The sequence below is a fragment of the Anas platyrhynchos genome, chromosome 2, assembly GCF_047663525.1.
Source record: "Anas platyrhynchos isolate ZD024472 breed Pekin duck chromosome 2, IASCAAS_PekinDuck_T2T, whole genome shotgun sequence".
Taxonomy (NCBI): Eukaryota; Metazoa; Chordata; class Aves; order Anseriformes; family Anatidae; genus Anas; species Anas platyrhynchos.
This window is the reverse complement of record NC_092588.1, coordinates 128,672,332-128,695,506: the sequence shown is the minus strand read 5'-3', so window position 1 is coordinate 128,695,506 and position 23,175 is coordinate 128,672,332. Positions and strand designations below refer to the sequence as shown.

Here is a 23,175-nt window from a genome sequence, read left to right as displayed (position 1 = left end):
TAATTGATAATTCTACCATTTATTTTCTGTTACAGCAGTGAGATGAGACTATGGAGTTTAGCATTACTGAGCCAAGGTGAATTCAGGACTATAGTCCTGAACCACAAACCTTTTGAATTGATCTACAAAAAAAGTGACCCAAATGTAATCCATAGGCGTGCAGAAAATAATAATTGGCATACAACTTTCAGATCAAGCAAGGTGACACCCATCTGGTTGTAGCTAAGCAAAAGAAGCATAAATACAGGAGTTTGGTGCTTTTATAGGGACTAAGATGTATTTGATTTGATTAGCTAGTTTTCTGACTTGAAACACTACCTGTTGCATCGCAGATATGAAGAGAGAAACATGACAATACTATCCATTTTCATTTAAGCCTGTGCCAGCCAAGGTTAATATATTCAAGTGTGTATTTTATTAGCAATTGTTATCAGCAGTGAAAAATGAATAAATATGACTTTGACTGAGTAAGAACAGCCAATATATGCTATCTCCAGAAAAAACAGAGCCAAGGCTGCACATCTGGATTTCTCAAAACTGTGAATTGTCTGAAGACAACCACAGATATGAGATGTGGGTTGAATTTGGTAAATTTATCTCAGAGAGACTTCAGTGTGTCTTTGTATCTAGGAACATCTCCTGCAAATTAGCTAGTCACCAGCTGTGAGGGCCACCCTTCATCTCCATAAACTTGACTGTGTAAATTGTAAAAGTAAGACCTTGTTGCTGCGAATTCTGTTGTTTTTGCAATTATGTTCCATTCAGTTAAGCAAACCAGTCTTGTTTTATATCAACTAACTTGCATTTTTATCTGATAAAGAATTCTCTAAAAGCATTGTAGTTATGATTTCAACTATATATTTGCACTAAATTTGAACCTCTGAGTTACTGTGTTGTGACACCAGGCTGTGTCTGTGGTTTCCCTCTGTTATAGTAACATGGGTGTGAGCAGTGGCAACAATCAGCACAAAAATGCTGTCATCCCTGGGTTTGGGCTGTATGTTTTGTATGTTTTGTGCTGTTGTCTATTTATCTAACAGGAGAGAGGAATTAAAATGTTCACCCACTGTACAATCCCAAAGGATCCCTCAGCATATTTATGCTTTTCAGCTTTTGTGTGTATGAGGATACCCTTCCTATAGAGAAAGGCTGATGTAGTATCTGCATTGAATAGGGTAGTCCACAAGGGTAGCCTTTTATGTCTGACACAGTTATCTTTGTATCTCGTGGCACGGTAGTAGTAGGCAAGGAAGCAATAATACCATGAACAAAGATGTAGCTACTGGAGTTGAAGAAATGCCAACTGTTTTGTTTTGCAGCTGCTTTCTAGGTTTCAAACTGGAAGTTTTTCTTTCACACTGGAACGAACGCTTAGGCATACAGACACTTCCAAAAGTACAGCCTTGCCTTAAGTATCCACCAAGAGCCTGAAACCTTTGTCTTCTGAAGCATAAATACATCATGCAGGCATTGGCTGATAGTGTAACTGTCTGACATATTTTTTGCTACTCAAGTTAGAGCAGGAGTTGTTTCAAGCCAATGTCTCCCATAATCTGAGAAGGACTTGGGGTTTCTGGGGATTTAAACTAAAAGAGGGAAGATTTATTTTAGAGGTTATGAGGAAATTCTTCACTCAGAGGGTGGTGAGGCACCAGAACAGGTTGCCCAGAAAGGGCAAGGATGCTCCTTCCCTGGAGGTGTTCAAGGCCAGGTTGGATGAGGCCCTGAGCAACCTGGTCTAGAGGGAGGCATCCCTGCCTATGGCAATGGGTTTGGAATTAGATGATCTTTAAGGTCCTTTCTAACCTGAGCCATTCTGTCATGTTGGGAGATCTTGGCCAATGTCCTTGAAAATGAATATATGGAGGGAAAAAAGAAATCCTCTGCAAAATGACAGTAAAGACCTACCACATTACATCTAATTTTTTGGTAATATTCTGAATCTACTGTATGCCAGCATTTCCAAAGTTATTTTGTGCTGTGCTTCTCTCCAATGTTCTCTCAACCCTACTTTGAAAGTACTGCCATATCTATCTTGTGTCATGTCTGGCAGTTAGCTCACATCCCTTTCTCCTGAACATCTCTGGTATGCTCAGGAGAGGATGTAGCTACAGTGTGGGAAACGTTACTGCATCTTAAGTAGATTTGGACAGAAATGATCAGAAATAAATACAATTCAAAGGAATGAGATCACCAGTTTAATTTTGTTTCTAGCATTTTCCCCCAGGTTAAAAAAAAAATAATAAAAGGAAACAAAACATTTAACAGATTAAGAAGACAATATACCATTAATGATTTATACAAGATTATTTTCTCTGATTTTACCAAGCACTTATGACCACTGTTGGAATATGTTATTGTATCCAAATTTTACATAACTATGAAGACATAGATAGCCACAATATAACTAATTTATAATGAAATATTACTCATTATTGTAAATTGACATAGATGTCCTGAAAAAGACACATCTTTCATATGTGCATTAAGGCAGCATCATAGGAAATGGCAGGTTACACAGATAAGTGACATTGGTTTCTTGCACAGAACATAACACACTTGCTCTTCCTGAGGATTAATGACTTACCATCTTGCTCTAGTGAAAAAGAAAATTGTTGGGATAACAAACTATCTCAACTGACTTAAGCTTTTTACTTAAAATAAGTGCCTGCCCTTCCATATGGTGGTTTTGTGAAGAAGAGGAGTTTGTATGTACAGATCCCTTCACTACGCTTCCACCATGATGTCTGAATTGGGATGCTGCAGAAGAAGGAGTGGCCTGTGATGAGCTTCACATGTTTTATGTGACATTTAAAAGAGCTAGGAAAAGCCTGCTCCTGTTTTCTATATCAGACTTTAGAAGCATGACTTGGCCTCAGGTGTGGAGTTCTGGGATTATCTCCTTCCATCTCTATTGCATCACTGTATTTTTATCATGGCAAAGCCTGTAGTTTTTGCTTGATGATTATCATCACTTCATGGAGACCATGTGCTCAGAATAATAAATATGTTCTGTTTTAAGTTATCAGAATAATAGTTAAAGACACAGAATAAAGCTAAGCCTGGATCTCAGATTTTTTTTTCTATATTAGCTATTCTAAAGTCTATAGCAAGAACCTTCCTGTCTGATTTGCCAACAAATGAGAAATAAGCATGTAAATCTGAGCTACACTAAAGGTACATGAAATAAAAATAAAAATTAGGAGCTGAGATGTAGATATTACCTTACATAATAAATTGTAAATTGACATAAAAAAAGATTGTCTATAGCTCTTGATCAGAAGCTGTAGCTGACAATGAAGCTATAGCTGAATTAATAAAATGCAACTCAAAGTTGCTGCACATTAAACCATCACTTTCAGTTATTCAGAAAACTAACTTCAAGTGTTTGATAGATTTCTTCTCTGTTTCCCAAGTGGGCATGATAGTCTTTTTATGTTTGTTCTCCAAATCTCCAAATCATATTTCTTACAAAATCTGGTATATTAAAGTTGTTTGGTTAGAGTTCAAAATGCTAGTAGAGACAGAAGGGTTAACTAAAATGTTTTAAAATATTGGATATCCTGGTGTAGCTTCACCCTGTAGAGGCTATGATCATTTCACTGTTTTTTACAGTTCTGTCTGAATGAGACGTAATGCTTTCTTCATGTTCTCTATTACTGAAAGAAAAATAAATAAGAACAGTAAAATGTACTTAAAATGCATTGTATGATTAAGAAAATCTAATTTGATTAGTAAATGATTCACTATAAAATTATTCACTATAAAATTGTTCACTATGTTATTCACTATAAAATAAATTCATTAAAACATATTTTAGAGATTTGTATAGTATATAGTAAAAATTCTTGCATATAGTAAAAGTATATAGTAAAAATTCTTGCATAAGAATGCTAAAGCTGAAGGCAAAAACTTTCATGAATCAAAATGTTTAAATTAAAGGGATTTGACAAGATCCCTTTCAACTTCTTTACTTCTCAACAGCAAACCTGGTAATCAGATGTGACATGCATTTTTGCAGTGAGATACTGCACTGGTGTCAGGTAGATGGTATAGTGTAAGGACTAGCTCAACTTGAAAAATCACATTCCTTTTCAAAATATGGGTCATAGATGGTACTCAGGTAACCATCAGCATTTTTTTTTTCCTGTTTTCCTCCCACCACCAGCTGTTTACATATTGCAGTTGGATATTATATTGTAGTTGAGCCATAGGGACTTTCACCACTCTCCAGCAAACTGCTCAGATCTTGGTCCTGATGCTCTCACACAACTCTCTTTCAACTTGTCTTACCTGAGTAGTCCCAGTAAATTCAGTAGGACTACTACTAATGGGCTACCGTGTCTTGCTAGAACAGGTTAGATGATTATAAATGATTGTAAATGCTCACACACATTCCTTATTCATTACTTTGAGATCTTAACTGATTCTCAAGCACAGATGATTGGGATTAGTGTGTGTCTGGCTGCTTACAGTGTGAAATGCAAAGTAACACCATGAAGCGGGCACTTACAGAATGGCATGTCTTGTGGCTCATAAGCGTATAGCCGATTAGAGTATCTTCCTGTGATATCAGCTCTTACTGTGAGAGATGGATCTGAAAAAGTAACCATATTAATCACTGCTTTCCACAACAGCTGAAGGCGATGCCCATGGTGCAGCACTGACAGCCCTGTTCCTGAGAAGTCCTGATTTCATCAGCCATGCAATTACGAGGCCGTTACGCTCTGTTCCAACCAACTGCTCTTTATGTGGAGAAATCCTGAACAAAAGCTAGAGCTCAGTTTTATATTATTCAGCTATTTTTAAAGGATTGATTACGCATGCATTTCATCCATATTTAAAGAAAAATATCTTGTATAACAAGTTCCAGGTTTACCTCAGTTTGACTGGACAGATAGTGAAGGTGATGCAGACAATGCAATATTAGCATGACCTACCGAGAGCCTTCAGAGCTAAGATCTTGTGGATCTTAATGTTTCTATTGTGAAAGCAAGTTGTGAACATTACTCACCAGGTTCCTTTTACAAGTTTTTTGTTAGTTAATCATCAAACTCCTGTTGCTACCTTGCTCTGTTTGACTGTGGGCTTCATCCCACCTAACTTTGGATGCCATGCCAGAGCTGGCTGCCTTAGGTTCCCTGCGCAGTCAGCGAAAAGGAATGTGTACAGTGGGGCACAATTCATTTGGTTTATTTTAAAAGTCAACTTTACAATGCAAGAAATCATTTCTTAGACTCCACTGGCCATTGACTTTTTTTGGTAATGTCTGCACTATGGACATCTACATTGTTAGATATTTACTTTCAGCAAACTTTATCTCTTAACAGTGCTAGCAAGAAAGACAAAGAGCTAACAGGGGTTAGCAGAGGCCCAGATGCTAATAGATATTTAGGCACCTTGCTCCCATACACAACATATCCCCCAGAACATAACTGTAACTTGAGAAGTTCACAAGGGCTGAAGCCTCCGATAGAGGGAGAACAGAATTCAGGTCTGCCAAATTCCAGATTAATGGTAATGACAAGTTCTGAGCTATTTTCTTTTTACAAAATTATTTGTTTTGATGTCCCCATAAGAGGACACTTGCATAGATTCAGAAATCATATATTGAAAAGATGCATAAATATTGTACCTACCTATGAACATGATTCGAGGCACATATTGTCCATCAGGTGACAGGTTTTTATCTGTAGTTTCATGCTGTAGGAGAAATTAAAGTTAGTTATTAAAATATTCCTGTAAATATATATTCCTGGAGTAGGACCCCTTGTGAACAATCTCATACCAGAGGACAGAAACACCAAAGGTACTACTTGTATGTGTATATCCACACACAAATGCATATATATGCATGTAACTGAAATGCCAGGGGTAATTAGATGGCATGAAAAATTCAAGACTTAGAAAGAGAAAAAACAAGCCAAATAGTGATACCTGTCAAATCTCCCCAAACCTTTCATACCATGAGATTCAGCATAATGAAGTTATTTTGGGCCATTTCTTGTACCTCTTCATTTTCAGCAAAAGCTTTCTTCAGTGCTAGAAAAGACATGAGCATTCTGAAGTCCATCTCAAACACTGCTTTTCCTTCTGTGTTTGGGTACTGGAGACTGGCCACATTGTTCCTGTCACTGGCAATTCACATTCCTGAGGAGACACCTCAGGGCTGTGTCACAGCCTTTATTTTTTTGACCCTTGTCTGTGCAACCTCCCAGCTATGAAAATGGAAGCTCTCTTCTGTTATTTATGAAGCCTGTAGTTTCAACAGATACCATGTCTCGCCTTGACAAAAGTACATTATTCTCAGAAAATTCTTGTTAGATCAATTTCATCAGTCTTGTCTGCTTCTCCAGTTACCCGTTCAGGAGGGCCAAACAATATTAAATCTGTTCAATGAGTCAGTAACAAATATGTTACTCTTAATTTAAACTGACAGTTGCTGCATCAGGGATAGACGGACAGCAGCATTGAATATTTTATGTTCTTTTTTTTAGTAGGTTCATAGTGTACTTTTCGTAAAAAAAATAGTAATAAATTCATAGCTTTTCAACTACAATTTCATATACCTATTTCTTTAAATAAGTTTTTGTAAGTACAAGGTAAATATATAGATATTTGTAGTTTCTTATAAATATGTTTACAAAAATTTAACACTCAAAAAAAATCAAAATTACCTTGGCAGTATTGGCAGTCTTCCAAATGGTGAATGACCATCAGTGGCTTGTTACTTTATTAACAATAATAAAACATGCTGTTAGATAATTTGACAAGTACATAAATAGATAATTTTACTAGCAAACTGGAAAAGGCAAATTACATTTCATCTTATGTTAACTCACAGGAAAACCATATAGGCATTCTGTGAGGAATGACAGGCATTTTTGTAAAAGAGACAAAGGAAATATAAGAAAGTAGAGGAACAGAGTTTCCTTGTCTATATAGTTTTTCTAAAGTAGAAGATTCTACAAGAGAGATACCACAGCATTCTGTGACAAGAGTCAGAATCATTTCATTCCCAGTTAATATACAATTGAACTATGAGTACTGAAGAGATATTTAATATTGCCTAGGTGTGTAGTTCTCCATGATTAATAAAATAAAAATAATCTGCAAACTGGAATGAAATAATTTTTATAAAATTAGGTTTCTCATCAAATGCTCCCTATGAAAAGATTTTTTTCTTTTAAGCTTTCTTGAACAGATATAATCTAATTTATTTTCATTTATTTATTTATTTTGGTAAATGTTTTTATAGATTATCAAAGTTTTATATTTTTTTTGCATGTCAAAATATAAAACAATTCTATGCATTTTCTCCTATATTTTTTCAACTTGTGTTGCTGTTCAGCCAATGAGTTATTAATGCTTGATTTACAGTCACTGTCAAGAATTGTTTGGTTCCTAGACATTTTCACAGGGTACAAGAAATTGATTGTCATTTACTTTAAAAACAATTTGCTTTCATAGAATCATATAATTGTAGGGGTTGGAAGGGACCTCAAGAGATCATCGGGTCCAATCCCCGTGCCAAAGCAAGTTCCCTAGAGCAGGTTGCCCAGGTAAGCGTCCAGACAGGATTCCTATAATATAAATATGATTTTAGACTATAATATTGTAGCACAAGATATTGTTAAATTGAAATTTCAATTTGCTAAATTTCAATTTAGCAATATCTTGTGCTACACTATTATAGTCTAAAATTAATGGGAATAGTGATTTAAATAAGTATTGTTATGTATCTTCAAATATATTTTCAGCTGAAACCCAGAGAATAACTCACTTGGTCCTACCAGGATAGTGAGAAATTGTGGTAAGTTACCATACAAGAACTAATATAATTGATTTCTAGCTGTTGACTGAGGAGGAAATCAGAGATCCATGATACATTAAAAAACAAGCAAACAAACAAAAACTGTATTATTATTGTCTATTTATCATTGCCTATTCAAATGACAACACTGCTGTTGCTGAACAGCAGTGTCATCTTTCCACAAAGAAAACACAGTGTTCAAAGCAGACTTGCCTAATGGTCTATTATTGCTTCAGAGTCATAAGATCTCTACAAGTGCTTTTATTTATATGCAGAAAATCTGTTTTATTTGAGTGAGTGGTCTGCAAATCAACCATGACAGTGCTTCTTTGTTCTGTTTCATTACAGTGTATTCAAGCATGACTGTCTGATTAACAGCTTTGTCTCTCAAAACTATTTTGTAATCTCTTACCTTTTCTTTGCTTGATAAAGCCCTTCTTCATAAGTTTGTACCCAGGTTATTTCATCTCCCCACCCTAGAAATATAAGAAAATGGTAAACTGGTGGCCATGCAAGTAACTCATAAGAAATTACATTTTTTACATTTATTGGTAGTTGTAAATAAATAGGATTTTTTTTTTTTTTTCCAGTCAAATATTCCCAAACACTGTGGATATGCAAATTCTGAATCTGCTGATAGGTGCACTGGGATATTTAAAAAACAGACCTCAGCTGGCTGAGGATTTGTACCCAGTTCAGGTCCTATGACAAACTCATTAGATCTCTTCCTGAATACTTAGAGGTCCCTAAATCAGTGACAAAATTCTTTATATCTTCATATTTCTTCTTCATATTGTCTGTTCTGTATTTAATGTAGACGCTGTAGATGTGTTTAAAAAGAAAGTTGGCTTATAAAAATGAGAAAGAAAAATAAAATATGAAAAGTCAAATAATATTAACTTTAATGTGAATAGTTTTTGAAGAATACATAGTTTTAAACATAACTCCTGAGTCACAAATTTTGATCCATTGAGTTGCAAGTGCTTCATTTAATTAAATAATTTAATAAAAGAATGTCTGTTAAATAAAAATCTGCACATGGCAGAATAGCTTCTGGGTCTGGACCATGTTAAGTCTCCCGTTCTTTTGCACTGTCTGGGCAGTGCTTGGTCCAGCCTTGGTTGCGCAGAGATTTGCTGTTAGCTTTCTCATGGGACAATTGCTTGTGAGTCTACTAGGCCATCTCTTCTTTCAGGAGAGTGATTTTGATTTCAGATCTGTCTGGTTGATGGTGGGGTTCTGGCTTCTTGACCAGTGTGTTCCCAGCCCTGGCTGAAATCAACTGCTGACATAAGTAGTCACACAGAGAAGTCAGCTGGGGTCATTTTACAGCATGCTTAAGTATTCCCTTTTGATCTGTGAAAATTACATGTAATGTGCTCAAGGCTCTGCAGTATCCCAAAATCCCATAAATCACAATTAGAAAACTGACACTTGCTTTCTGTGATAATTTGTTTCAAAACTGACACAATAAAATTGACGTCTTGCTTTTTTTTTTTTTATTAATATTTTTTTCTTTTATTTATTTATTTATTTATTTATTTATTTTTAATTTAGGCTGAGTGGGAAAAATAAATTCTGATCTAGGCAAGATAGGCAATAGATACCAGATTGGGTGTAACCATTCTCCGCGGATACTACTTATGAAAAGTGATTTGCCATTTCTCTTTGGTTAGTCCAGGGGTTAGAAAATGCTGTCCTGTATATATGAAGTGTTTCATATGGAAAAGCATTTATCCTTGTTCCTGGTATTTTATGAAGCCTTTTGACTGCCCTGTATTTATTTATTTAGTTATTTTTGGTCATATGGAATAACTTAAAGCATCAGTACAGTTCCTACAGTTGATCTGTTCCTATACTTCCTTTTGCTGCCCAGATGCCTCCCAAGCAACTGGCTTCTGATGGCACCTGCATGAATGCAGGGCTCTGCCAAGGCTTTGTATGGGAAGAACTCAAAGGTGAGCCATGGGGTCTGCATGCTTTGCACAGTTTGCAGAGCAGCTCAGGAAATCTTGGAGGGTGAATGGGCCTGAAAGGAGAGGGAAGACTGAGAAGAGGAAAAGACCTCAGTAAGATATTTCTCCAGTCATTTTTTCTTGATTAGACATAAGGAACTTAAAATAGCATCTTCATTTAACATCCAGGTTGAAAATTATGAACCACAAGAGAATCTTTTAAGTGTGACTATCTGCTAATAAGGAAATGAAAATGAAAAGGAAAGATCATCCTCCAACCCCACAAATGGCTCAACCTGTTGTTCTGTGTATACAAATGGGTCTGTAGAAAAAAAAAATGCACAGAAACTAAGTTATGAAATTGTATTTCAGGAGCTATAAGTTACCATATCAAATTATCTTTTAACAGGCATCTGAAAAACTATTTTTTCACTGACAGTTCTTCAAGTGCAGCTGGGTTTCAGAGACTTAATTTAGTTTATTTGCTTCTACTAGGTCACTGTGAATGACATAAATTACAGAGGCTATATGAGGCCCTCAGACATATTCTTAAGAACAAACTGATGGAGTGAAATGACATGGAGGAAAAAGATACACTACTTAGTGTTTCACTTATCCTTAGAGATAAGTAAACCTAAGGAAGTATATATATGCTTTCAGGTATATTCTAAATAAAAAAATTTCCAGACCTACATGGTAAGATGAGGCGATAACTACATAAAATGAAATATACGTTACCTCTTGATAGTGTCTGAGGTGCTCTTTTTTCCTTTTTGATTGCCATTGCAAGGTTTGATGAGACCGCAATTAGCAGAAGGGGCAAGGCCAATGTTGAATGGAACATTATTTGATCCTTTTCAGTGCAGCAAGGAAACTGGAAAACAAAGCCTAACTTTGTGAACCAGGGCATTATCAGGAAGCCACTATCTTGTGAGATAATTTTCAAACAAATATTCTGATTTTCAACTATTTCTCACAACAAGAACTCAAATATTTCCCCTATTCTTCATGACATTTAAAAAGTGATTTAAAAAGCAATTTCCATCTCAAATAAAACTATCTACCAGTGTTCCTGTCTGCTTCCATATTCTGAAGGTTATTGCTTCTCTTCCTGACAAAGATCACTATAAGAACTTCAGTAATTCTGGTTTTGATAACAGTCAGAAAACAAAAGTGATAGTTGAGGAGAGGCAAAACAAAGCCAAATATTTTGAATAAATAACTCTTTTTTCTGCCCTGTACAGCTGTCTTTAGACACTAAAACTCTGATGTTTGGGACAATACCCAATGATTTGTACTAGTTTAGAAGATGTAATCTGTGTAGCCCAGAATATCACCCAGTCAGCTTGCTGATCCTCACCGGAGATTCATTTTTCAAAGGTTGGGTTTTAGGATAAAGGATCTGCTGATAAAGTGCTTTGACTTAAACAGACAATAAAATAAAATAAAAATAAAATAAAAGAAAAAAATAAAAGAATCCCCCAAAGCACTTTTGCCTGCATTTATAAAGAAAATTTCAAACTTGAATTTAGTAGTGTCATCTACGTGGAATTACAGACCTGAGCACTGGCAAAACAAAATGCTTTGCACTTCTCAGGACATGTAGGCATAGAAAGAACAGCAGGTTTTATCCTTTCTTTAATGAATCCTCCAACACCACTAACATGGCTGTTAATGGTTCAATTTCTGGTGAACAAATTCAAATACTGCTTCCAAAAACTGGCAACCTCAAAAAAAGTATTCTGTCTAAGTGACTGGAAAAAAAAAAAAAGCATATTAAGAAACAGAAAAAAAAAAAAAGTATCATTTTATTGTTGCAATTCTGTGTTTCTGAAGAAATTTTCCCCAAATGCTAAAATAATTAATACACTCATAATATTTATTCTTCTCAGACTTGTCCATCACAGTTCCCTTTCACCCCCAACATGGCATCAGAATTGTTCTTTCTTTCACATACCTTCCATCTTAAGTTTGTTCATCTTTTCTATTATAGAGTGAGTTTTAGAAAGACATATCCTCTGGAGCTTATTAATTCTGCATATTAATTTAATGATTGGACATTATAGAATTTTAATAAGAAAACATAAAGTTTTCCAGTGTTTCATAAGGAAAGACTATAACTTTTAGCTAAGCTTGCAGGCTGAGAAATTTTTGGGAATAGAAACTCCATTCAAATTTTCACTGTGTTGGTGCAGACCACTAATTTGAGTTAGCAAAAGCAGATCATTATACTGATATATATGTATACCCTTCTATGGTGTGTACTGCTACTCTTGACAACTCGGTTTTTAAAGCAACTCTTTCACAGAAAGCTAACAACTGTAACGTTAGTTTATCTGTCAAATGTTAATGATAAAATATAGCATTTACATTAACCTGTTAAAACTCTATGTAAACATAAATAGTTATGGCTTTGAAATTGCACCTGATATGTCACTATAAATCAGGTATGAAATGTGTGAAACACTGTCTTTCATAAAGTATTCACAAACAATCAAAGCGTAAATCTCTCCAAGTCACATGATTATTTATCTCAAGCTTAAATAATTGATTACCACCCTATTGAAAATCCACACGGTTTTGGAAGGATAATTTATGGAGTTTTAGCTGGAGGCAATTTAATTCAATATTCTGAAATTTTGATGCTACATGATCCAATGTTAGTTAAACTGAGTAAAGAAAAAAAAAAAGACAGCCCAAAAACCATAAAAATTGCCTTCATTTTTCTATCAGAACATACATTTTGCTAACTAATCTCTAAGCATCTATCTTTTTTTTTTTTTTTTTTTTTTTTATAACTAGACTTGTAATGCATTTGTCAGCCAAAACTCATTTCTGTATTAAAGGAAAGTTAGGAATAAGAAATGTTTTCTCACCAGCAGCAATCAGTTCTCTTGTTGGAAAGTCCTTTTTCTGAAATTAAAAACAGTGATTTAAGCACAGAACGCCTCAGCTCTCCGTATCTCTGTGTAGCAACAATGGCACGCTCATCTGAGGAAAAAGAGAGAGACCTTTTAGCTAGAAACCAAATTCATGCATTTCCACCCTCCCCCTTCCTTTTTTGCCATCCCTCCAAATGGCACTCTTGTGAGTTCCCATGCTTGTACTCTGAATCTTTGGATTTCTCTTCATCTTGGCTTGTATCAGGTGTCTTGTATGAGGATCAAAAATAAATAGTGGCTTATGTGTGCCTGTTACTTCCCCCCTCAAACAGTTTGAGTCTGGCTTATGCCCAGTGAAAAAAGAAACCACCAATGAAAGCTGGAACTGTAGGGGCTTTTGTTCCCAGTGAATGGCTGTGCTCACTGGTGCCTGAAGACAGGTATGAAGCTAATAGTAACAAGGGTTACTTTGTGTAGAGGAATGTAATTAACAAATAAAGGTGTTTTTTTTTTTTTTTTTTTAAATAAAATTCTTTATTTAAAATATGGTATAAAGTATCTCATTATTGGTCCATTCCTGGAGGTGTTGCCCCATCCCTGGTGGTGTTCAAGACCAGGCTGGATGGGGCCTTGGCCAACCTGAACTAGTGGGTGGCATCCCTATGGAAGGGGGGTTAGAGTTAAATGAAGTTTAAGGTCCCTCCCAACCTGAGCCATTCTATGATTCTATGATTATTGCTTCTCTGAGTTGTAGTTTAAACATGGTCTAATTCTTGGGACATATTGCTTTATACAATTTTTATCTATCTTGACTAAGATGGGAAAAGCACAGAATCACAGAATATTAGGGATTGGAAGGGACCTTGAAAAATCATCTAGTCCAATCCCCCAGCCCTTTATTTATTCCCTTTGCACAAACAAGGAGTTAGCTGGATCATGTTTTCCCTCTTCCTTGGATAACCTTTGCATGGGAATCAGGAGCAATCCCTTTTGGTTCTTCCTCTCACGTGTGCTTGTTTATATAGACTGTATTGTTAGTTTTTCCTTCTCCTTTTCATGTGAAGCTTGTTTAACTTGGATGCTTTGATATTTTGATTTCTGTTGCCACTGAAATATGTATGTGATTAATAAGATAATTCTCGTGTTTTTCATATCTATTCAACAAGCCTTCTCAGTATGATTTCTAATATTTGTGCATAAAATATTACCTTTTCAGGTGGTATCTCTGATTCTCTCCTTTTTTTCCTCCTAAATATTTGCTGCTACAAAAAAATAAAATAAAAATAAAAAATCCACTGCTTTTGTAATAAAAAATTCAAAATACGACCTTCTGTATTTTTGGTGGTAAATTATCTTTACCATTTTTAATGGAGACTTCAAACTTGCACTTCCAGCTAGCTGGAAGCTGGTTGAGCTGCAAGAATTCTGCTTTGTGGACATGAGTGTAGACACTGCCGGGCTCAGTTAATATGATAATCATATCAGATTGTTTAACCTTTGCAAATTTGTTTGAGCCTTTAAGCAGAATACAAATATGAATTTTTTGAGTGCATAATATGAGAATTCATAGTATAAGAATAAAAAAAGAAATTAAACATCTGAGAGAATTTCTAGGAAAAAGAGATGCCCCTGTGACACCTCTTCATTCTTTCTTCTTTGTCACAGGTTATGGCTTCCCCTCGTAATGGTAGGTATAGAATCCCTAGAATTACAGCTCAGTAGAAGAAACCCTTAATATATGTAGAGAAAGCATATTTAGTTCAAAATAGAAAGAAAATTTTCACTTTTGTTTTTGACTGTTTAAAACATCCTCCTTCAGCACTTGCAGAACTGAAACACCCCTGTCAGGTACCTCCTGTCTGCTGCTGCCATCCCTTTGGGTCCCATGTGCTCCTCCCGTGCTCCAGGGAAGGTACGGACAGGGTGAAGCACAGCACCGCTGCAGTAACAAAGGGCATTATTAAGAACCTTTAAAAAGCTCTTTTCTGTATTAGCATCTATAATTTAGATGTTTTGTTAGGATATAATAATATATCCTAATATTGAAAGCATAGCTTTAAAAAAGGGCAGAACAGGTCTGATTGCCTGTTCTGGAAGGAGCCTGCTGGGGCTGCTGTCTGCTGCAACAGGTGAGCTGGTCTCACTGCGGGAAGCTGAGGGGGGGCTTGCAGCTCAGTCACATTGAACCCTGACCACGTTTCTTCAGCAAATGAAAACAAATGGTTTGACCCTTTGTTTTGTAAACCAGACAGTGTCAGCTTCCTTCTTTATGACAGTAAGACAAAAGACTCTGGGTTTAAAAAGAGAAGCAAAAGTGCTTCAGCGTCATTGATGGAAGAGAGGAAAGATAATAAAGGATTCAGGTTTCAGTGACAAGTTACACCTATATAAAAGATTTCACTCATTCTCCTTGTGAGTTGTTCCTCCAATTCCCACACTTGATGGTTGTGAATTTTTGATAATGCTGCTGCTTGTTTTGGTTGGACCATGTCATACTGAAGACTGGGAGCAAAGTGCCTTGCCCCATGGAAGTCAATCAGCTTTTCCTTGGATGGTGACAAAATTTTCCTCTAGAGTTTTGAAGATTGCTGCTTGTGCTAGGCATGGCCATTCAGGGGGCATTTGAGCAACCTGGGAAGGTTGCTGTGTCTCATCCAGTGCTAGTGAACTGAGTGACTCAGCTATAACCTTAGCAGGGTTAACTTACAGCTGTGGAAGTCTGTGTTGAGCATATGTGTGTATATGTGCATCCAGTCACTCCTTGGTTCTCTGGTACCAGGGGGTAGTATGGTGGAGCAGACATTGCACCATGCTAGCCAGTGCCTGTGAAAGCCATAAAAACCCTCTTGTATTCACCCTTTGGCAGGCAGAAACTGAGCCCTGTGGTGGCTTGAATTCCTATGGCAGCAGCTCTCTTAGCTGTGTGGAGCTGCACCGAGGTCCTGCATTTCAGAGCACATCCACTTTAGGAAAGCAGCAATTACAAAAGCTGTCCTTGTTATTCACCCTTCTCAGCCATGTTGTGGGGAGTAGTGTACTTGGCTATGTTGTGGGGAACACATCTCATGCCACGGAGAGGCAAGATACCAGCCAAGATCAGATAAGATATTGAGCTGATAAGATGAATTCTAGAGATAAAATACCTTTACAAAAACAAGGCAAATAACACCAGAGCAAAGACTTGCAGAGGGTAATACTGTTGCTCAGTATTACCATCAGTAACTAACATGGCATGAAAATTAGTTTGCAATATACACTCATTACATTATCTTTACAATTTTAATCACACAGGCATTTGTGTGGAAAGACTTATAACGAGTTAAATGATGATGGACCACACTGTGATGTTTGTCTCTTAGTTTTTCTTTAGTTACGTAGGAAAGTTAGTATTACAGTGAATTCCTAGTTCTGCTTATAAAAACTGCTGTGATGCATTAGTTGGGATGTTAATCAATGTGCAATGGTAAGTAGATCTTTTTGTCTTTGTTTTTGAACCTGCTGAATATAACCATCTTGCGAATGAGTATAATTCAAGCACATTGTGTAACAACCAGAGATTATTCAAGAAACTCAGATTCACAAGAGGATGTAGGCACTGCATTTAATTGCCTTAGCTTTGACAATGGCAAAGGCATTGCACCCAGAAGTGGTCCTGGCAGTGCTGAGCAGCTTTGTGCTGATTTCCTGGTGAACTCAGCAAGGGCCCCATAGCACATGTGCCTGTGTCCAGTTCCGAAGGGGCTTCATCCAGCTGTTGGGCTCCTGTAATCCTTGTGCCCCACCAGCCTGGTCCCCAGGTACATATGTGCCAGGATGACTGGAGGATGTTCTTTCTGTCTGTGTACATGGGTTTCCTTGAGCAAACAACTTTTAATACCAATTCCTTCTGTGTATTTATTCCCGTGTTACTGACACTATTTTTATTAAGCTGTTTTGTTTTGTTTTGTTTTGGCCAATATAATCATAAATAAATTCTCAGGCATATAGACATTTTTTTCAGTTCAGCATGGAAAAATAACAGGTGGCAGATATCAGTGTCACATCTGACTGTATGAATCCTGGAGCACTTGCTTAATCATTGTACTGCCTTTCTAGGATGTGACAGTATAATATTTTGTGTCTGCATATTTCCTTTCAACCTGCTTGATCCCTCCAAATGATATACAAACCTCATGATAACAATCCTTGAAAAATTATGTAAGGATTAAAAGATGTTGATGGCAAGAAGCTGGGAAGTCCTTGGGTCTATCTTACCTAAAGTACCTCACCTCCAGCTAGCACTCGCTAGCAGTCAGACTGATCATCACAGGCTGATTCAGATCTGCTTCCACAGAAACGAAAGGTGCTGATGAAGTTCTTACACTGTCTGAATCTGCTTTAGCTCATACGTACATAGGGATGAGAGCACAGCTCCTGTGACAGCTGTAATTCAGCATGGTTCCTGCAACATCCATCTATAACTCCATGAAAGAATTTTACACATGCCTAATGTGCCTTGCAAATCAATAAAAAAATTAATTAGGAAATTACAAAGACACAATGCCCAAGCAAATTTTAGAAAAAACAGCACGAGAAAGCTTCAGAGAGCACATATTTTTGTGGTTGAGAGGTACATCTGGCTCCTACTAACACAGGTCTGGATCTCAGGGTGCAATCAAAGAGCAAATAGTACCAGAGATGAAAACTATGCTTCGGGCTCAGAGTACAGAACATTAACTTTCACTGCCAAACAGAAACATGAATAAATGGAAAAACCCTGCAAGTGTCTGTTAGGCTTAGGTTTTGACTGACAGCCAAAAATCATTTTTAGAAAATTTCTGGTTCATTTCAATGAAGCCATTAAAAGAAATCTAGATATGACATGCTGCTTTATTTCTGTGTGTGTCTTTCAGAAGAGTCACCATTGTGGAAATGTCACTTCTGGTATTACAAGATGATTCACAACAGATGTTATTTTTTTTTTTCCTCTGTTGAAAGTAGAGCTCTAGGTAACAGTCAACTGAATAAACTGCTTCAGTCTTGCCAGAGCCCCAGAGGTTTGATTCCACTGGACCACTGTTCTTTTTTAGCTTTGTATTCCTGTAAAGACATAGTTATGGAACATAAGTATAATAATCTAAGTGGAAAAAAGATTTATTGAATTAGATTTTACAGTGGTTATACTGGCTGCAAGCTGTATTCTCAGCTTCCCAGGCCAAAGCCTATGTTTTCACTTCTAAGCCTTCATCTTATTCCAGTACTGTCACCTTCAGCCCCCCCCAGTGTCTCCTCTGCTCTTTTGGGATGCTCTGATTCCTCTGTCCTTCAGCTGCCCTGTGTTACAGCCCCAGGAAAGGCTTGTATAGGTGTCAGGGGAAAAATGGAATCTATTATTTTTGATGTTTTTCACTGAGATTTGCAGAATAAATGTATTTTGGTAAAAGAGGGATACCAGGACTAGATCTTGCTGACTCCACCCTCCAGCCTAAAAGTACAAAATGTTCTCTATGGGATGTTTATTTACTGCTATGTCAGCTCCAACAGGCAGAGCTTCCTCTTCCACCAACAGACCTTTCTGTGACACTGTGTTTCTAGCTGTGCAGTTTTCAGACAATCCTTCTGCCAGAAGAAAAGCTATCTGTTTAGGTTCAGGTGTCTCCCTGTCTGAAGAGTGGTACAGAAGTATAGCGAGGAGAACCTCTGTAAGGCATTTTGGCCCCCCAGGTTGCTGGCATGCCCCAGGGTGCACGCTGCCAGCCCCCTTCCTTGGGAGGGGTACAATGTGTGCACGTATGGTGTATCCTCAGGAATGTAGCATCCTCAGGCACCTCAGTTTTCTCTGCACCAGGGGACTGACCACACATAGGTTGTGTTTAACTTGGTGATAAAACAGTGGGGGAACTGTGGAGAAGTGTGCAGCTGGAAAGAGCTTTTCCCCAGGGCTTTGTTGCAGTAAGAGGAGGAGGCATGAGGACCTGCAGAAGGTCCCCAAACCTCTCTGCTCCAGCGTCCTCTTGCCAGATGCTGGGAACCTGCACACCATTGTGCCCTACCAGCATAGGCACTGAAGGGGCCACCAAGCATGGCTCTGCTTGGTGAGACCACCTCCAGGGCCTGGAGGTATTTTTGCAAAGGTTTTTAAATGGCTTATCAACTCTTTGAGGAGCCTGAGGTAATCTGGGATCTGACTTGATTATATCTGAGTTTCTGGATGATGCAATTTTTAATTGAATGATAATATTTGTGGTGTTTGGATTCAATAAATTACTTACTGAAACATCAAAATCTACAGAAAATTAAATTCAAACACCGTTCTGTTTGGAGCTTTTGGGTGGGCTTTTTGTAGAGTAAATATGATCTTTCTGTATTTATAGCTCTACAACCCTTCACATTTATTGATGTGGTCCATAAGACAAGAATTTGATCATTCCCAATGCCTCTAGTTGGCACTGTTGCATTACTAATAGTTAATGGACAACTGTTTTTATTTTAGCTTTGCTGGATTCCAGTGATAAGTTCAAAATACAAATTGTTTAAATATAAAAGTGATTACATATAAAAAATCACAAAGCTTGGAAAAGCAATTAAAATCAATTCTGAAAAATCGGAATGCTTTTAATTTTATATATACATATATATATTTTATTTCAATTTTGGAATTTACATGCACTTAAAGTAATTTGTGAGGGGACAGGGGTAGAAACCCAGACCAGATTTTAAGGAAGAGTGCCAGGAAATTCGGCATGTGTTTTGGAAGAGATTGAGAGCTCAGAAATATTCAATGAAACTTTCTGACTGCCACAAGAAATGAAAAGCGGCTGCATTCCCCTACAGTCAGAGTGTCCCAATAAAGACTTCACAAGCAGGAATGCTCTCCAGAAACACATTGGAGTACTTTGGTGCAGCTGTGAGAGTGAGTCAAGCAGGCATCTGTTGAAAGACATGCCTGTTGCTGTAATGTTTTGTGATGTTTTCCTGCAGTGACATCACCGTATCTGTTTTAAAATGTAATACTTTATAACAATCACAAGACATTGTAGGCTGTAAAAAAGGAGTGTTCACAATATCTTTTTGTGTCTAAGTATTCTGTACAGGTATTCCTTTAACTTTTATTATAATAAGGGGTTTATCTCAGGGCTTGCTTCCATGAAAGACTGACGCAAGAGGGCATGAGAGTAACTCAGTATCTCTCAGCTTTTGTCTCCCTTTTACTCTCTGTTCTTCAGCCAAACCTTGATCCTGCAAATTTCTGAGTCCTTGGCCCCATTCCAGCACAGCACTTGATGCATATTTAACTTTAGGCACATTAGCAGCCCTATTGATGTCTATGGGACAACTCATATGCTTAAAGTTAAGCATGTTGTTGAGTGTTTATACTGGATCAGAGAATACAGGATTGAGCTCACTGGCAAGTCTCCAGGAAGGCTTCTCCTAAAGAAGCCAGACAAGCTTCTCTTCTGATGTAGACCTGTCCTGGTGCAGCAGTGTTTATCCCCAACAGGCAGTTACTTGGAAAGGGCTCTTGCTGATCATTTCTTGTGGACTGAGAAGACTGCTGCTTTACCAACAGAAAGATTTCAGCTCACGTGAGTGAGCATTCTGTGGAGTCACAATCTGAGGCCACTGCACAAACTGTGAGCTCATTCACTGCAGTTGATCCATGGAGTTGTCATCCCATCATCACCAACCTGTTGTTGATGTTGAACAACATAGAACATTTTTCATTCAGTCTGAAAAGGATAAGTATATTCATAATAAAGAAAGCTGCTTTTGCATATATTATCTTTCACAATATATGTCGATATATAGAATATTCAGAAAACTTGGATCAGAGTTTATAAAAAAACAAAACAAACGTAAAAAAAAAAAAACAGTGCCAAAACCTTTAAGGATTACTATGTCCTCCTTTTATTACAATTCACACCTGAGAAGAAGGACACAGATAGCATTATCTAAATTAAAACAATTTCTCTTTGAGTAGGGATGCAGAGATGGAAACAGGGGGCATGTAAAAAATGGATGTACCTTGAAATGTTGGAAGGTATCCCAGGTGTTCCTTTTCTTTATCTCTGAGACCATTAAAAGCGGTAGGACATCACACTGTAGTGTTCCCTGGGGAACAGTTCACTTCCAGTGTTGGGACATATTTTTAACCTGGCCCAACGTAACTTTTTGCCATTTTATTACTTTTATAACCTGTATAGTTGATACAGAAGCATCTTTAGCTTCAGATTAGCTTTTAACTGTAGTATTTTCTTCACTTTTTTTTTTTTTTTTTTTTTTTTTTTTTTTTAAGCCAAGGATTAATAGGAGACAGACAGAAACATAGGAGTGAAAGTGAGTCATCAAACACTGTCTACCACTCCTGGAGACAGCCACACCATAATACCCTGCTTATAGCTGCATTGAACTACCTCAGATTTACTTAGGAATTTTGTCCCATTCTTCTTTCATAAAACTTCCTTTGAAATGTACCCCTTTGAGAGAAACTCTTGTTTAGCTAGCCTAGACTTAATGCTTGGCAATTTCTTATCAAGCATTCTTGCCAGCATTGACTTCAATGATTCAATGATTCTTCTATTTTCATGTAAGTATTTCTGCAGGGAAATCATATCTCAACTTGGTCTTCATTCTTCTGAACCAAACAAAGAAGAGGAGTTGAGTTCTTCATTGCAAGAAATCTTCTGTATTCACCAAGTCTACTTGCCCTTTTCTGTATCTGTTCTAGCAGGAGTTCAGCTTTCCTGAAGAGAAGTGTATCTCAGTGTGACAGATATGGTCCTACCTGGGGCCTGTATGTCTCTGGAAACACATTGTCTGATATGACCCAGAGTTACCTATGACTTCTTAAGGTTTTTCTGTATTAATTACTAATGTTCAATCATAATATGATCCATCCTATGGTCATCCTATGACCATAAGTGCACCCGTATCTTTGTTTTCCAGGCTTTTTTCCAATTGGCAGCCCTCAAACTCTGAGCAGAAATATCTGCTAGTAGTGTTTGTGGAAATAATTTTGTGTAGGAATGCCTTTTCCATCTATAACAATCTTTATAAGATCTAGATGGGCTAGCCTGTACGGTGAAGAGAACTGGAACCACTTGTGTTTCTCCCTATAGGAGGATTTGCTCAGTCTATAACTAGCCTGAAGAAGTTAGTTTCCCTAAAGCTGCTACTTTAGGCAACAGAGATGAAAATAGATGAATGCAAACATATAGGTTAAGTCTACTCTAAGTCACCATCTTGATGAGCCAGATGGGACTGGGATGGGAGGTGCCAGATGAGGAGTGTGGCTCTGGCCAGCTGATGTTAGTCTCATTAGGTATCCTTCCAGTCACATCTTTGGAGGATCTCATTATATCTGCATTCTTCTTTAGCATGTTCACAAAAATAGATGATGTTAGATCTCAAATAAACCTTAAGAGACTTTAAGCCCCAAGATCTGGATATGTTAAACGCTGAAGTCTGTGTTACTGATACTCTAACCAGCCTTATTGTGTCTATTACAAACCCTAGCCATCAGCATGTACCTGTTTAACTGATATGCTGCTGCTGATAATTTCCAAGACCTGCATAACAGCTTCCAGATGTGGCATACTCTGATACATATATATATATATTATTAATTATAATTATATACATATATAATTATTATTATTTATTATTTGAGAATAAAGGATTATCTTTTGCTTGAATTAGTGAGCTGTCTCAGAAAGCGGGTATAACCTTAGAAATATATGTTATTGTTGTTGGTCATGTTGTACAAAAGATGGCATAAGTGATTCCAGTGGCTTTATCTTTTTCCCTTTCTTGAAAAAGTAACTTGTTATTGTTGCTTGTACATGTGAAGTTCTGTAACAGGCATTTGGCCGAAAAATTTTGGTGCAAAGTTTCAAGATGTGTGGCTTGTGGTGAGGTGGGGGTTGTAACTGCCATGGGGTTCTGTTCAGGTTCTGCCTTGCTGTACTTCCATGGTGAAATGCAAATTGATGAACTTTCTCTCTCAACTTCCACCACTGAAAATTAGACACAGCCCACAGAGAGACCACTATGTTCAGATTAAAGGCTGTGAAGTGGTATTCACGTTTCTTAACTTTATGTTCCCAGTGAGAAAGATACCTTGTCTATGCTAAAATAAGACTAAGCTAGACTCCTGTTCTCAGTCACCATTTTGAGAGGTCCTTTCTTTCTCAATTGACCAAAAGCAGATGTTTAGGAGATTGGCCTCATCTGCTAAGTGAGTGCTGTGCTATCACCTCCAACCATCTTTTTCTTTTGGAAATGTGGTGGTATGCCTTCTGAAACATAAGCTCATCTTTTGACAGTATGCAATTTTATCCAGAATGTTTCCTAATTGTTTTGCTAATAATAACAATGTAGTTTTGAAAATTCTTTTTCTGTCAAGGTTTTCCTAAAGGGTGAAAAATCCTTATTTTAACCATAGCAATTCAGGATACTGTATAAAAACAATTCTTATGCTGTCCAAAAACATTATTGCCACTCTGTTAAACAGCAGAGCTGGCTGAATTTTATTTATTTATTTATT

General features: G+C 37.1%; 1 protein-coding gene across 3 annotated transcripts in view; it reads right to left on the bottom strand.

Annotated features, from left to right (window-relative positions):
• Positions 1 to 2,185: 2,185 nt before the first annotated feature.
• AGR3 (anterior gradient 3, protein disulphide isomerase family member) overlaps positions 2,186 to 23,175 on the bottom strand; it is a 42,349-nt gene continuing 21,359 nt past the window's right edge. Inside the window, exons 2-10 of one of the 3 annotated variants that reach the window (XM_038175418.2) lie at positions 14,503 to 14,589; positions 12,645 to 12,759; positions 10,507 to 10,642; positions 8,226 to 8,289; positions 6,678 to 6,730; positions 5,966 to 6,042; positions 5,640 to 5,703; positions 4,514 to 4,597; positions 2,186 to 3,659 (exon numbers count right to left, since the gene is read on the bottom strand). In XM_038175418.2, the coding sequence (XP_038031346.1) occupies positions 3,610 to 3,659; positions 4,514 to 4,597; positions 5,640 to 5,703; positions 5,966 to 6,042; positions 6,678 to 6,730; positions 8,226 to 8,289; positions 10,507 to 10,612 (498 nt within the window). In that variant the 5' untranslated portion in view covers positions 10,613 to 10,642; positions 12,645 to 12,759; positions 14,503 to 14,589 and the 3' untranslated portion in view covers positions 2,186 to 3,609. Of the gene's footprint in view, positions 3,660 to 4,513; positions 4,598 to 5,639; positions 5,704 to 5,965; positions 6,043 to 6,677; positions 6,731 to 8,225; positions 8,290 to 10,506; positions 10,643 to 12,644; positions 12,860 to 14,502; positions 14,590 to 23,175 lie in introns of those variants that run through there. The other 2 variants (XM_038175419.2, XM_021269281.4) reach the window with 2 other exon arrangements.